This window comes from Polypterus senegalus, chromosome 6, assembly GCF_016835505.1.
Source record: "Polypterus senegalus isolate Bchr_013 chromosome 6, ASM1683550v1, whole genome shotgun sequence".
NCBI lineage: Eukaryota > Metazoa > Chordata > Cladistia > Polypteriformes > Polypteridae > Polypterus > Polypterus senegalus.
In genome coordinates, this window is record NC_053159.1 from 125114068 (window position 1) to 125127180 (window position 13113).

At 39.8% G+C, this 13113-nt stretch overlaps 1 protein-coding gene across 8 annotated transcripts in view; it reads right to left on the bottom strand.

Annotated features, from left to right (window-relative positions):
- Positions 1–5792: 5792 nt before the first annotated feature.
- The window catches only part of ncor1 (nuclear receptor corepressor 1), a 201191-nt gene continuing 193870 nt past the window's right edge, over positions 5793–13113 (bottom strand). For all 8 annotated transcript variants that reach the window (XM_039757063.1, XM_039757058.1, XM_039757064.1 and 5 more), the window contains 3 exons: positions 10274–10495; positions 8897–9082; positions 5793–7835 (listed from right to left, as the gene is read on the bottom strand). In XM_039757063.1, the coding sequence (XP_039612997.1) occupies positions 7645–7835; positions 8897–9082; positions 10274–10495 (599 nt within the window). In that variant the 3' untranslated portion in view covers positions 5793–7644. The remainder of the gene's footprint in view (positions 7836–8896; positions 9083–10273; positions 10496–13113) is intronic.

Here is a 13113-nt window from a genome sequence, read left to right on the forward strand (position 1 = left end):
TTTATTTTGTCATTAAAGTAGAACATCATAAACTTCATCTTAAAATCAACCAGTTTCTCAAATCACATCGTAATTAAAGTAGCACGTTAAATGCTTTGTTTTGTATTTGATCTTCTACTCGTATGTGATCTGTGTGTGTGAATCACTACTTGCTTTTTAAACCGGCTCTCTTCCTCCAACTGGACACAGAATCCATTACATTCGTGATATTACAGCTCTCTGAATAACTAAAATACTGAGATGTATACGTGATATCATTTTCATGATGATAGGAGTTTAAGCACGATATTAAACGTGTTTCACTTCGATGAAATAATTTATTGCAGCAGTACAATCAGGGGCAGCTCTAGGCTTGTGGTGGCACTGGGCAGAGGAAGAATCGGTGGCTCCTTCGCCCGCCTGTCAGTAAGGTAGCTTGTGCATAGTGGATGGCCTCGTCCGTTGCAGACACTGCATAGCCGCCTTGTGCTCATAACACAAGCATTTAACTTTTGCCGAAATTTGTCGCTGTGTTTTTAGCTGTGTTATTTTCTCTTTCTGTTTTATATTCAATATATTTTGGCGTAGCCGTCACTGCAGTCAGTGCTTTTCTTTCCCCAAGTAACCAATCGCCACACAATTAGCTCAGTAATAGAAGTTAAGCCATCTGTAAGCTTAGCGCCGATTCTTCAAAACGTTTAAAGAACATTGAAATATCTTCGCAGTACATGTTTAATTATTCTATCCTTAACGACACTCCCAGTGAAGAATATAGATTATTTAAATGAAGTTAAAGTTTTATCTGTATAATTTAATAAACATATTTTGCTGAATTTCACCTTATAAATGATATCGTTTCTGTTTCTGAACCGCAAGGTCCGTACAGGAAAGGCTTTAAAACATTTTGCAGTGGCTGAGACAGCGTGTCCTTGAAGCTGTATGCCGATAATTCCCTTTCCGATCAGCTGCTGCTGTGATTCACACTCAGATACAGTGATATAAATACTCCGAGTCGTGCAGTGAGAGTAATAAGGAAAAAGATGATCCGCTGTGGCAACTCCTAACAAGAGAAGCTGAAAGAAGAAGAAGTGAGAGTAACAACGCTAAAGCAGTTATGGTATTTGGAATACTATGGCTGTTCCCTCTACCATTATATTGTTACAAGTTAATTACAATCAGATGCATTACACTAATAAACAATATGCGGTTAGTTTCGGTGTATTTATAAAGCCGCGTCATGAAAATAAGGTGTAACCAGACAGGAACAGTAGCACTGCTTTGACGCTGGGTGCCGCCAGTCTGCAAAACCGAGCGGAGAACTTGCATACGACAAGGTATGAGGTACCGTGGAAAAGTGCGTGGCTTTACACCAAGTGTAGGTTTTATACATCGCGATTTGAACGTGGAAAAGTTCTTACACAACGCTTCTGTGCGTACACACCGTTTATACATGAGGCCCCAGGCCTGTGACACAGACAACAAATGTGGTCCCTCATTCAACTTCTGTCCCAGCCATCTCAGTCGATACCAGTTGGGACGCTTTGAGTCCAACTCCATTGTCCTGTTGCCTCCGTCAGCATTTGACGGATGTTCCTGCTCTTAAATTGAACAGCAGTGATCCACCTACTTCATGTTATATGACTGTTTCGCCTGCTTTCTTTCACAGTGGCTCACCTTCATTCTTTCCTGCCTCTTCACTGAATTTCGCTGCACTAAGTGCTCTGTGGAGCATTAATGAGGGGTGGATGAGTTGAGAAGTCTCATACACGTGCATGCATAATCAGACCATTCTCCCAATTAACACTCTGCAGAGTCATGGTTTTCGTCCCACAAAGCCATACGAGGTCTGAGCTGCACCATTCTCTTAAAACACCTTCTCTTAAAAGCACTGAGAAGAAATGCTTATGCCGGTGTGGTTCCTTATTTACCTGACAAGGTAAGAAGGCGATATCGGGGCAGCCGAGCCGGCACAAAGATAAAAGATAAGTGACATCATCCATTCCGCAGTTGCTAAGTTACAAACGCAGCACCCTGAGACACTTGTGCTAATCGCTGGAGACTTTAACCATGTGACGCTGGACAAAACATTACCGGCCTCCCAGTATGTGGATTGTAACACTCGGGGAAACAGGACTATCGACCTACTGTATGCAAACGTTAAAGACGCATACAGCGCCACCCCGCTGCCTGCGCTTGGGAAAGCAGATCATAACCTGGTTCTGCTTCAGCCTCAATACAAACCAAGAGTGAGGGCGCTACCTACAACTACACGCTCATTCAGGAAGTGGTCCCCTGAGGCAGAGCAGGCTCTGAGAGACTGCTTTGGAACTACAGACTGGGATATATTGCTTGGGTCACATAGTGAGAACATTGAAGAGGCCGTTGAATACACAACTGATTACTCAACTTCTGTATGGACATTGTAGTTCCAGTAAGAACAGTACGCTGCTATGCTAACAACAAGCCATGGGTTACAAGTGACATCAAGGGCTTTTTGAACCAGAAGAAAAGGGCTTTTAAAGGTGGTGGTGATCAGCATGAGCTCAAGAATGTGCAGAAGGAACTCCGAGTCCAGCTCAGGGCGGCGAAAGAGCAGTACAGGAGAAAGCTGGAGCAGAAGTTGCAGAACAACAGCATGAAGGAAGTGTGGGATGGGATGAAGATTATCACTGGCTGCAGCTCGAAGTGGGGTGCCGCCATCGAGACAGACGTGGAGAGAGCAAACCAAATGAACAACTTCTTTAATAGGTTTGATCACAGTAACCCACTCTCACCTCGGAGTACTGCATCCCCCAACCATCCTTCTGCTGATACCAGCATAGGTGAGACATCCCCACCCACAATTACAGCAGCCCATGTGAGCAGAGAGCTGAAAAGACTTCGTGCCAGCAAAGCAGCGGGTCCAGATGGTGTATCGCCACGACTGCTGAAAGCCTGTGCGTTGGAACTGGGGAGTCCTCTACAGCGCATCTTCAACCTGAGCCTGGAACAGGGGAGAGTCCCAAGGCTTTGGAAAACATCTTGTATCACCCCTGTCCCAAAGGTATCACGTCCTAGTGAGCTGAATGACTTCCGGCCTGTTGCTCTGACGTTACATCTGATGAAGGCCATTAGTGGCTGCTGCTGCTTCACCACCAGAGGCCACAGGTCCGCCACGCCCTCGACCCTCTGCAGCTCGCATACCAGGAGAAGGTGGGAGCGGAGGATGCCATCACCTATATGCTACACCGATCTCTCTCCCACCTGGACAGAGGTGCTGCAAGAATTATGTTTTTGGACTTCTCTAGCGCCTTCAACACCATCCAACCTCTGCTCCTTAGAGACAAGCTGACTGAGATAGTAGACTCATACCTGGTGGAATGGATCGTGGACTATCTTACAAACAGACCTCAATATGTGCGTCTTGGGAACTGCAGGTCTGACATTGTGTTCAGCAATACAGGGGCGCCGCAGGGGACTGTACTTTCTCCGGTCCTGTTCAATCTATATACTGTACATCAGACTTCCAATATGACTCGGAGTCCTGCCACGTGCAAAAGTTCGCTGATGACACTGCTATTGTGGGCTGCATCAGGTGTGGGCAGGAGGAGGAATACAAAAAGTTAAGGGCAGGAGGAGGAATACAAAAAGTTAATCAAAGACTTTGTTAAATGGTGCGACTCAAACCACTTACACCTTAACACCAGCAAGACCAAGGAGCTGGTGGTGGATTTTAGGAGGCCTAGGCCCCTCATGGACCCTGTGATTATCAGAGATGACTGTGTGCAGAGGGTGCAGACCTATAAATATCTGGGAGTGCAGCTGGATGACAAATTGGACTGTACTGCCAATACTGATGCTCTATGTAAGAAAGGTCAGAGAAGACTATAATTTCTGAGAAGGTTGGCATCCTTCAACATCTGCAGTAAGATGCTGCAGATGTTCTACCAGACGATTGTGGCGAGTGCCCTCTTCTAAGCGGTGGTGCGCTGGGGTGGCAGCATAAAGATGAAAGACGCCTCATGCCTGGACAAACTTGTTAAGAAGGCAGGCTCTATTGTAGGAGTAAAGTTGGACAGTTTAACATCTGTGGCAGAGCGACGGGCACTAAGCAAACTCCTGTCAATCATGAAGAATCCACTTAACAGTGTCATCTCCAGGCAGAGGAGTAGCTTCAGTGACAGACTTTCGTCACTGTCTTGCTCCACTGACAGACTGAGGAGATCGTTCCTCCCCCACACTATGCGACTCTTCAATTCCACCCGGGGGAGTAAATGCTAACATTAATTTTATTTTTTTCATTACTATTTAATTTAATATTGTTTCTTTGTATCAGTATACTGCTGCTGGATTATGTGAATTTCTCCTTGGGATTAATAAAGCATCTATCTATCTATCTGACCCACTCAGATCCGCCACAGATCCAGGAGATGCTTCACTGCACCTTTACAGTGCAGTATGTCTATGTTATTTTCTTCAGCTCTTCAGCTGCTCTTGCTTGTGGTTCACTCTACCTTGAATTAGGTTAGCTGAGGCCAACAAGATGCTAAAACTAAGATGTACATCATTTGAAGTAACTTAAACCTAAGCAATAACCATCTTGGTGGAAATGTTGCAAAGTGGATGGCTGCTCCATATTTTATCACTCATGTATCCTAAAATACAACCATTGGTGTGGGAAAAAATTCAGCGCAGGTCAGATCTGCCAATGCTTCCTTTTGAAAAATGCTGTGGACTTTGAGAACTGTGATCTCGAGAAGGAAACCAGATTGCATGTTCTTTATGGCAATGAGCACTGAGGCAGGCCATCACCTGAGGAAAAACAGGATCTGCTTCACCAGGTGTGCCTTTTGGAAGACTACTGCATTAATGTGAAAGTCCAAAGTGAGGCAAACATGATCAGCATTGAAAACAAGATCCTTCAAAGCCAACACTGCTAGGTAGGCACTGCACCAGAAGGCCGGACTTTGATCTGCGGAGGCAAAGCCTCTACTCCCTGCTGTACCAGGGGTAGATCAAAGATCAAGACTACCTTACAACAGGCCGGATCAACACTGTTTACTGGATGAGCAGAGTCATGGAATGTTCTATAGGACACCCAACTGCATGCACATTTTGAGACCAATTGTAGAGGCAACAAAAGAGCAACGTAATAAGGGATTCAAACTCAGACCCTCACTGGCCAAAGACTTGTGGTTTGAGGATTGGAGAAGCAGGTAACACCCTGATGGGAGTGACTCCAGTTGTGAGTAACTGCTGCAGATGGCCTTTATATCTGTATTTTTCAACAAAGTAGAAATCCCGTTATGAAGCTTTGTCACTCTCATTAAGTATTTTATATCTACAGTGATAAACATGCTCCTGCAGTACTGACCTGTATACTCACCTGATGTTATTTTGTTATTTTCGTTCTTAAATGATGTGATCAGAACTATGATTTGGTGAAATTCGAATCACCTAACAGAGCAAACAATTAGAAATCAACAACCTTAAGTCGAACAGTTTCACAGATACTCACACGAGCAGTACAAAATGCTTGAATACAATGTTGATAAACCATGCTCACCCCTTTCTTGAAACATTCCCATATGTTTTTTTTAGCCAGGCTTCCATACCCTCCAAAACACACTCTACAAGCAAAACCTGACTTGCAATGTTACGCTACTGACAAGTTCAATTTTTTTCTATGTGAAAAGGTGGCCTTTTACATAATTCAACTGAAAGTAGTATGGAGCCAACAGCTCAATGGTGGTGACAATCAGCATACAAGTCAGATCTTATAGTAGACATCAGACAAAATGTTGCAACAAATAACTGTGAAACACACAAGACCATGAGGGTGGAGAGCTGATCTACTTTATTGAGTTCTTCCATATCAGTGATTCTTAAAAAGCAGCTATCCAATCCCCACATCAGAATCTGAACATGTGACATTATCACTCACATCGATAGCCTGCCCCCCCACCCCCATCCTACCCACACAGGATAAAGTGACTCATGATGAAGGACTTAAATATTCTGCAAATTCATTAACATTATTTAAAAAAAAAAGTTGGAAACATGGTTTCTTCCTGTTTTGGTGCTGTAAAGAACATTACAGAGTTTCATTTCCAAAAAATGTGGAAAGAAAGCCGAAAATGGACTCTGGGAGTTACAAAAATGTTAAAGTACAGCTTTATTCACAACTGAGAAATGGGTCATGCACACAAGAAAAGACTGGCTCAACATAATCAGGCTAATCGAATGACAGGCTTTGTGTGTATAGATTATCCAAATTAAAAACAACACAAAATATTACTTAAACATGAATGAGAGTCAGCTATTGTTGGCCAAGCTGCACAGTCCTATCATGCACATATACAACATGTCTACTGTACATTCAGCAACCAAGGCTGGCACTCTTTAATGTATAATCAGCGGGGCTTTTGTGACACTTCACATAGGACTACAACTTAATGCCTCTGAAGAGATGAAATTACACTCCAATGTCCTCAAGCTGCAGCTTTGCGTTCATTATTAAACTTTAGTTGGGCATTTTACTGTATATACATTATATACACGCACCTGTAGCAGGCCAACCTTTACAAAATGCAAAGCTGGTGCAAATGTCTTTCTATAAAAAGAATTCCAATTATAAACAAAGACAATAAAAGAACTCCTGAATCAAATCTTCAAACAACTTGCAGAGATTTGTTAAAAATCTGCCAATTTTACAGGAAAAAGACACAAAGCTCATGTATTTATTGTATGCTTTTTTATAGGAAGATAATAAGAAATCTTGTGTATTTTCATTAATCAATTAAGATTTCCTAACAAATTTTAAGGAAACCCCAAACTGAGAAGACACCGGGTACAAAGTGGGTTGTGCAATTGCGTCAGCCACAGTTCCTGTATCGCAAGACTCCTGTGTTCCAAGTCACAAATTACAACAGTTTTTAAATAAAATCTGACAGTTCTAATGCAGCTTATGATAAATCTCCAGTGCAAGGAGATTCCTATACTAGTGTGCTGAAGGATGGTTATAGATCCAGTAATAAACAAGCAGTTTTATTTATTTTGTGTCCTAACAGAAGAAAACTTAGTTATAAATGCTACTTATAATGTATGCATGATTATTTTTAGACTGTTGCATGTTAAACTGGAAACGAAAAAAAAAAGCTTTGGCAGAGATCAAATCAGAGACAGAAAAGTCAAAAACAATGAAGAAAACAAGACACTCTTCCTAGGTGAGTTTTTTTTTTCCTTTTTGATGTGAAAATAATGAAAGTGCAGGCCTCAGCTCAAGGCATTCAAAGAAAGAAAAACAGAGGGTGGTGGATAAAGATGAAGACATTACACCTGTCACCTCCCCAACCCCTGCTCCAAACAAAAAACTTCAAGATCTCTTATTTACATAAAATTAAGGACAACAAGATTTCATTTACAAACATCAAGAACAAGAAATACATTTTCTTTACAGATTTCATTCACTATATTAGTCCATTTGCTGTTAATCTCTCCAGCACTGAGGTGAGAGGGAGCTGCCACTTACACTGAAGGTTCTTTATCTTCTGCCACCTCTTTTTCGGCTCCTGGTGGCTATAGTCCATTTACCAGAGCCAGCCCTTCCACCACCTGCATGGAACTGCAGACTTGAACTGGAGGAAAAACGTTTATACACCCCACATCAAGGAAGGCCCCTGAAGATCAGTCATCACTGTCAGACAGGGTCTCATACTGTGACGATAATAGTGGAGCTGGCTCACGGTCCCACATTCGGTTCTGCTGGAGAGCAGCAGGCTGACCCTGAATTGATGCTGGCGCACATGCCATTGATGTAGGAGGAGTGCTACTCAGCATTCTCATAGTTAGAGGATTGCAAGGAAACTGTGTGGGCCCTGTAAGAAAAAGTGTAAAGAGTGAGTGGATGGAAGTACCCAGAGGTGCTGGAGAGCAGGCCCAATGCATTCACTGCCTTTTAGGCATTCAGTATACTTTAAGTACAGACAGTATAGTGTAAGCTTGTTTCAAAAAATAGTGGACTATAGAAGATCACATTTTAACAATTTAACTCTTAAAGGGTTGAATATTTTTTCTAAAAAAACTCAAGTTTTCTAAAAAGAGCACAATGCAATATTTTCACGCAAAAAATCAGCATAAAACATCTGTTGCTGTGAGCTGTGGTTGCCAGTTTGCGGTCTCTTGTGGCTTGAGCTGCTCATGCGTGGCATGACGGTTGGTAGGAATGCATGGCAGGCTGGATGTCTTCACGAGGCAGGGTCAGCAGTGGAGGTCATGGCTGGAGTGCAATGCAATCTGGTTTTCACATCATGTCATCGTAAGTGGCGGTCCTCCCAGATGAAAGTTGCCGTAGGCGCATTAGTTACACGCGATCAGCTGATGCCAGTACCTCACTTTCATTTTCAATCCTGATCTCCTGATCACTTGCATCAAGTCGGATTCCAATTCAGAGATAATATGCAAAACACTGTCCATGGAGTACTTTGCTTTGTGCATTCGCTTCGATCTCTCGCTAGATGTCAATGCCATTTTTGCTGTTGTTTGCTCTTTGCTACTCATGCAAGCTCAGGGAATCTCAGACAACTCAACAAAGCTAACTTTCCTTCTAGCACAGAGAGTTGAACTAACACTTAATGGCGGGTCTGGTCACCATTTACCTCAAATTCTTCTGTTGACAAAAGTTGACATCTGCCCTAAAATAGTTAATGGAATGCTACAACCTAACGTGAACACAAAATTCAGCACACCTTTCGCAAAACGTTTGGTGTAAAATTATAAAAGTGTTAGCAAAACTAACACCACTTCTGTGAAATAAAGGAAACTGCTTCCTTATTTCAATTAACCCTAAAAAAACTGAACATTGTAAAGAAGCAACGAAGATGAGAAGAATTAACACAATTGTGCATGTACCTAGACAGTAAACATTTGTTCAAGATACCTGTAGAAGACGGTCTGTCCTCCCATCCCCAAACAGATGAAGACTGCCTATGATAATCTCCTTCAGAATGGACAGACGACACAGAAGATGGCCTTTCTGCACCTGCAAAAGCCTGCCCAGGAATTGGCGACTTTGACTTTCTGCTGTTCCCTTTGCCCACTATTTTTTGCTTTCCAACACTTGCACCTAAAAAAAGAAAAAAAAGGCACATATTTCCGAAAGAAATTACCAACATCAGATTCCTTCTGGTGTAAGATGCAAATTTAAGTTTCAAAATATTATATTTATCACATTTCTTGGATATTATGAGGAACATAATTCTGTATTAGCATCAGAGTACAAAGCAAAAAACATCCAAGATGGGGAACACTTGGCTATTACAGAGCCAACTCACTTCCTTTCAAAGGTGTAATTTAATTAACCTCACAATGGAAACTTTTTTTTTGACGTTATACACCTAGTTTTGATAAAGAGCTTTGCAAATATGTTTCAATATTTCTTATTGTTAAGGTAGGCCAATCAACAGCTCTGTAATAGAGGTGGTTCAGTGTGTTACATGTAAATGAGCAGTTCACAATTAATCTTGACAAAAATACACAAGTATTACTGGTGCACAATTGTCACAATAATCAAAACAACATTCAATTGACATGAAAGGCACTATTCTGCTCCTGAATGCTTCCAGTGAATAATGCAGTAGAACGTCCATAACTCCTCAAAGCTGTCATCAACTTTATGGAGCCTTATCACATTTTTACAACGTTCCATCAACTGTAATTGGAACAATCTCTTGAAAAAGGCAAGTGAACTTATGCCATTACATTAAAACAGTGTTTGACATAACATTAAAATTTTACCAATTTCTAATTGTGCATATTGTTTGAAACATTTGTACAACTGCAGTAAGTTGATTCCTGACTTGTACGTTATCTTTCACAAGACAGATATGTATAATATTAATAGTGCAAATATATATCTATTGATCAATGATCCTGTAAATTATCTAGGATCATTACATTAATTTAAGTCGTTATCTTGTTCTGTGACCACCTTTGTTAATACCGGGCATATTTGTTGCTCTTAACTTGCTCAAAATGCTCAGTGACTGTGAAAATGGCCAGTGAAGAAATGCAGTTGCACAGCTACACAAATTCTAAGAAGGTTGAGCTACAACAGCTGCTATGATATATACAACATGACTGATTACCCCCTAAACTTAAGAAAGATGTACGAAATGCAAGCTCAGAATTGCCAGCTGTCTTCATATTCAGCAACAGGGAACTACAATGGGACAGTATTTTGAGACTATTTACATGAAATATGGTAGAAGTTAAACTCCATAGACATTTTCCAAAATAAAGTAACAAAAATGCAAACCAGAATTTGGTGAGGGGTTAGTTTCCTCCCTGCGGGCCTCGGCCATTGCTGCAATGGTTGCTGACAGGTTTCCAGATGAGAGGTTCATCGTCTGAGGCAGGCTAGCTTGGTGTTCATCTTGCTTGTCATCCAAGTTTCCCATTAAAGCTTTCCTAATGATGTCTTCCAAACCAAGATTACTGGCAGGATCAGCAAAGGAATGACCTCTAGAACTGATACCACCTGGAAAGAAAACGTGTATGAAGTGAATGAGGTTCAGGAATATAAAGAAGCTGTCAAACCATTTCATAGGTCACCTAGCTATGGAGATCCCAATGCAACATCACTTACTGAATTTGTTCTTGTAAAAAACTATGTTTAATGTGTTAGACTTTCTGATTATACAAGTTTATAGAAAATAACAAAAATGCATCTTTAAGTTCATAATAGTGCAACAGTAGCAGAGCACACTCAAAAAAAGACCAATGCATGGTTGGATTTTAAATAATAAAAAATGGTCTTTTACAGGCTAAATATTACTTGTGAACATTAAAAAATAAGTTGAACACAAAAAAAAAACCAAACAAAAAAAAAAAAACATTAAACTTTTACTGATAACATCAAATATATAGCTCTGAAAATTAAGCAATATTTTGTTGAATTTCAATACCTTGTTTCTATTTTAGAAGCTACTTTCATGTAATGTTCAGTATTGGCAAGTATTTCAAAACCATGAATTATTATAGGAAATCCCTATTTTTCAATTTAGAAATTAATTTCACAGGATTTACTACATTAGCTCTTTAAATAAAAATAGGAAGTATTTGGTGCTAAACAAAAACATACTGGGATTTTCCTTTTCTCTCCTTCATCAGATCCCATTTAGCTTGGACATTAAAATGATGATTTCAGAGACGTGTAATTGAGGGGCTTCATGAAACGATTATGTGAAATAATTAATTGAACTGAAAGATATCCACGCGTAAAAAATTTGGGAATTTCAGCAATGATTTTATTGCCAGTCCTGGCACATATTTTTTTTTTTTAGTAAATCAGCTCTGGGTGCCTGCCAGTGCCAAGCGAGGGGGTGCTGTAGGCATAGTGTTATAAGCAGCATTCACATGCAGGCATGGAGTGTACTTCTGTTGTCGGGTGCTATTGAGCATGGGAGACGGGGGTTTGGGGTGATATAGGAGAGAGAGAGAGAAAAAATGATGGGGTATGTTATGATGTAGCGTGGAAAGTTTACATTTCAAGACTGAGCCTCAGACGACAAGAGAGGAAGGTGTTGCAGGGAAGCGGCATAGTACTTCATTTTCTTTTCTTGGATACTTGGTGATTGAATTTTGTTTTAGTTGTCTCCTTTTAATTTTATCTGGATGAGCATTTATCATTTGGGAATTTTACACTTTTGTTTTTTCTTCAAATCAATGGAGGGACCTGTTAATTGTGAAATTTAATGTACTAATGTACTATTTATTAAACTATTTATAATAAAACTTGTTGGTCAAAATAAAACTGTGATATTGTACATCTGCTAAACAAACAGTACTCTGAGTGTTTCTTAGTTCAGGACTACCAATGTCTCAGGAAATGAGACGCCTATGATGGGGGTACCTGGGACATCACAAAGCTGCATTTTATTTTGTTAAAAAATAGTAAAATTAAATAATTACAGATTGTATATATATCATGTGGGCAGGTTTATGTTAGTCCACTGAGATATCAAATAAAACTTGTGATGCAAACAAGAAAACGCAGTATAAATAATGATGAAAAAAAAAGTTTAAAGAATGAGAAGAGAGTTTTCAAAAAGTCATAATTTCTGCAATTCAGAGAAAACCTCAAGTTAAAATGCTCTGAAAATGCAGGATATGCTGCATTTGCATAGTAATGAGAAAGTGTTGCTAGATTTAGGTATCAAAATCTTGCTATCCAGAATTTAGAAATCTACACTCTGTTAACAAAACAGCATCATGAAAGTGTAATCTGGACATTACTAACATCAACAAGATCATACTGATATTGTTTAAGTTACTCCTCAACTGACCTACATACCCTTATTACATTAGAGGATCAGCAGAAATTTCACAGAAGTCACAGTCACAAGCAAATTCAAAGATTTATTTAAATGTTACTTATACAACTTGATGGAAAGCATCAAACAAGATGTTATCAGCTGGTCAACTCTTCAGCTTTTTATAGCATGGAGAATTAATAATGTTAAAATATATGTGCTTCTAAAATAATTATTTCAGGTTATTCCTATTTATATTAACAATCCCTTTCTCAAAATGTTTGAATCAACTGTAACCTCAATTATAGGGTAGGCCAAAACTGTGTGATGTTGACTGAAAATCCTGGATTTATACTTCCTTTATTTTAGGCAGCAAGTGGGTATTTTTAAAATACCAGTAAAATTAAGAAGCAAAATAAAATAAAAAGAATGCGATGTAGGGATATGAACCAAAATCGTATAAATAAAGCTCCACAAACTCAAACATGTGAAAAGCTTTCCAACGGAACACAAATAATCTTAACAATGAATCGTCTGAAGAAAAAGTATTATCTGTTGTGAAGGATGCATAGCAGTGACTTATCACTACAAACTCTAAAGCAATATACTGCATTGACCAATGTCTGTAAGTAAGCCTATGGTAAGTAAAAAATTAAGGAAAACATAAAATAAAATCAAACCTACCTTGCTTTCACTTTCTTAAGGTGAATTCTAAATACCTAACTTCCTGCTACCACTGACAAGTATATATGTATATCATTGTTAGATCCTGCATCAGTCCTGAGGGTTTATTCCCTAATTATAATGAACGAAGGTTCATATGATAGTACTTTGAACATACCTG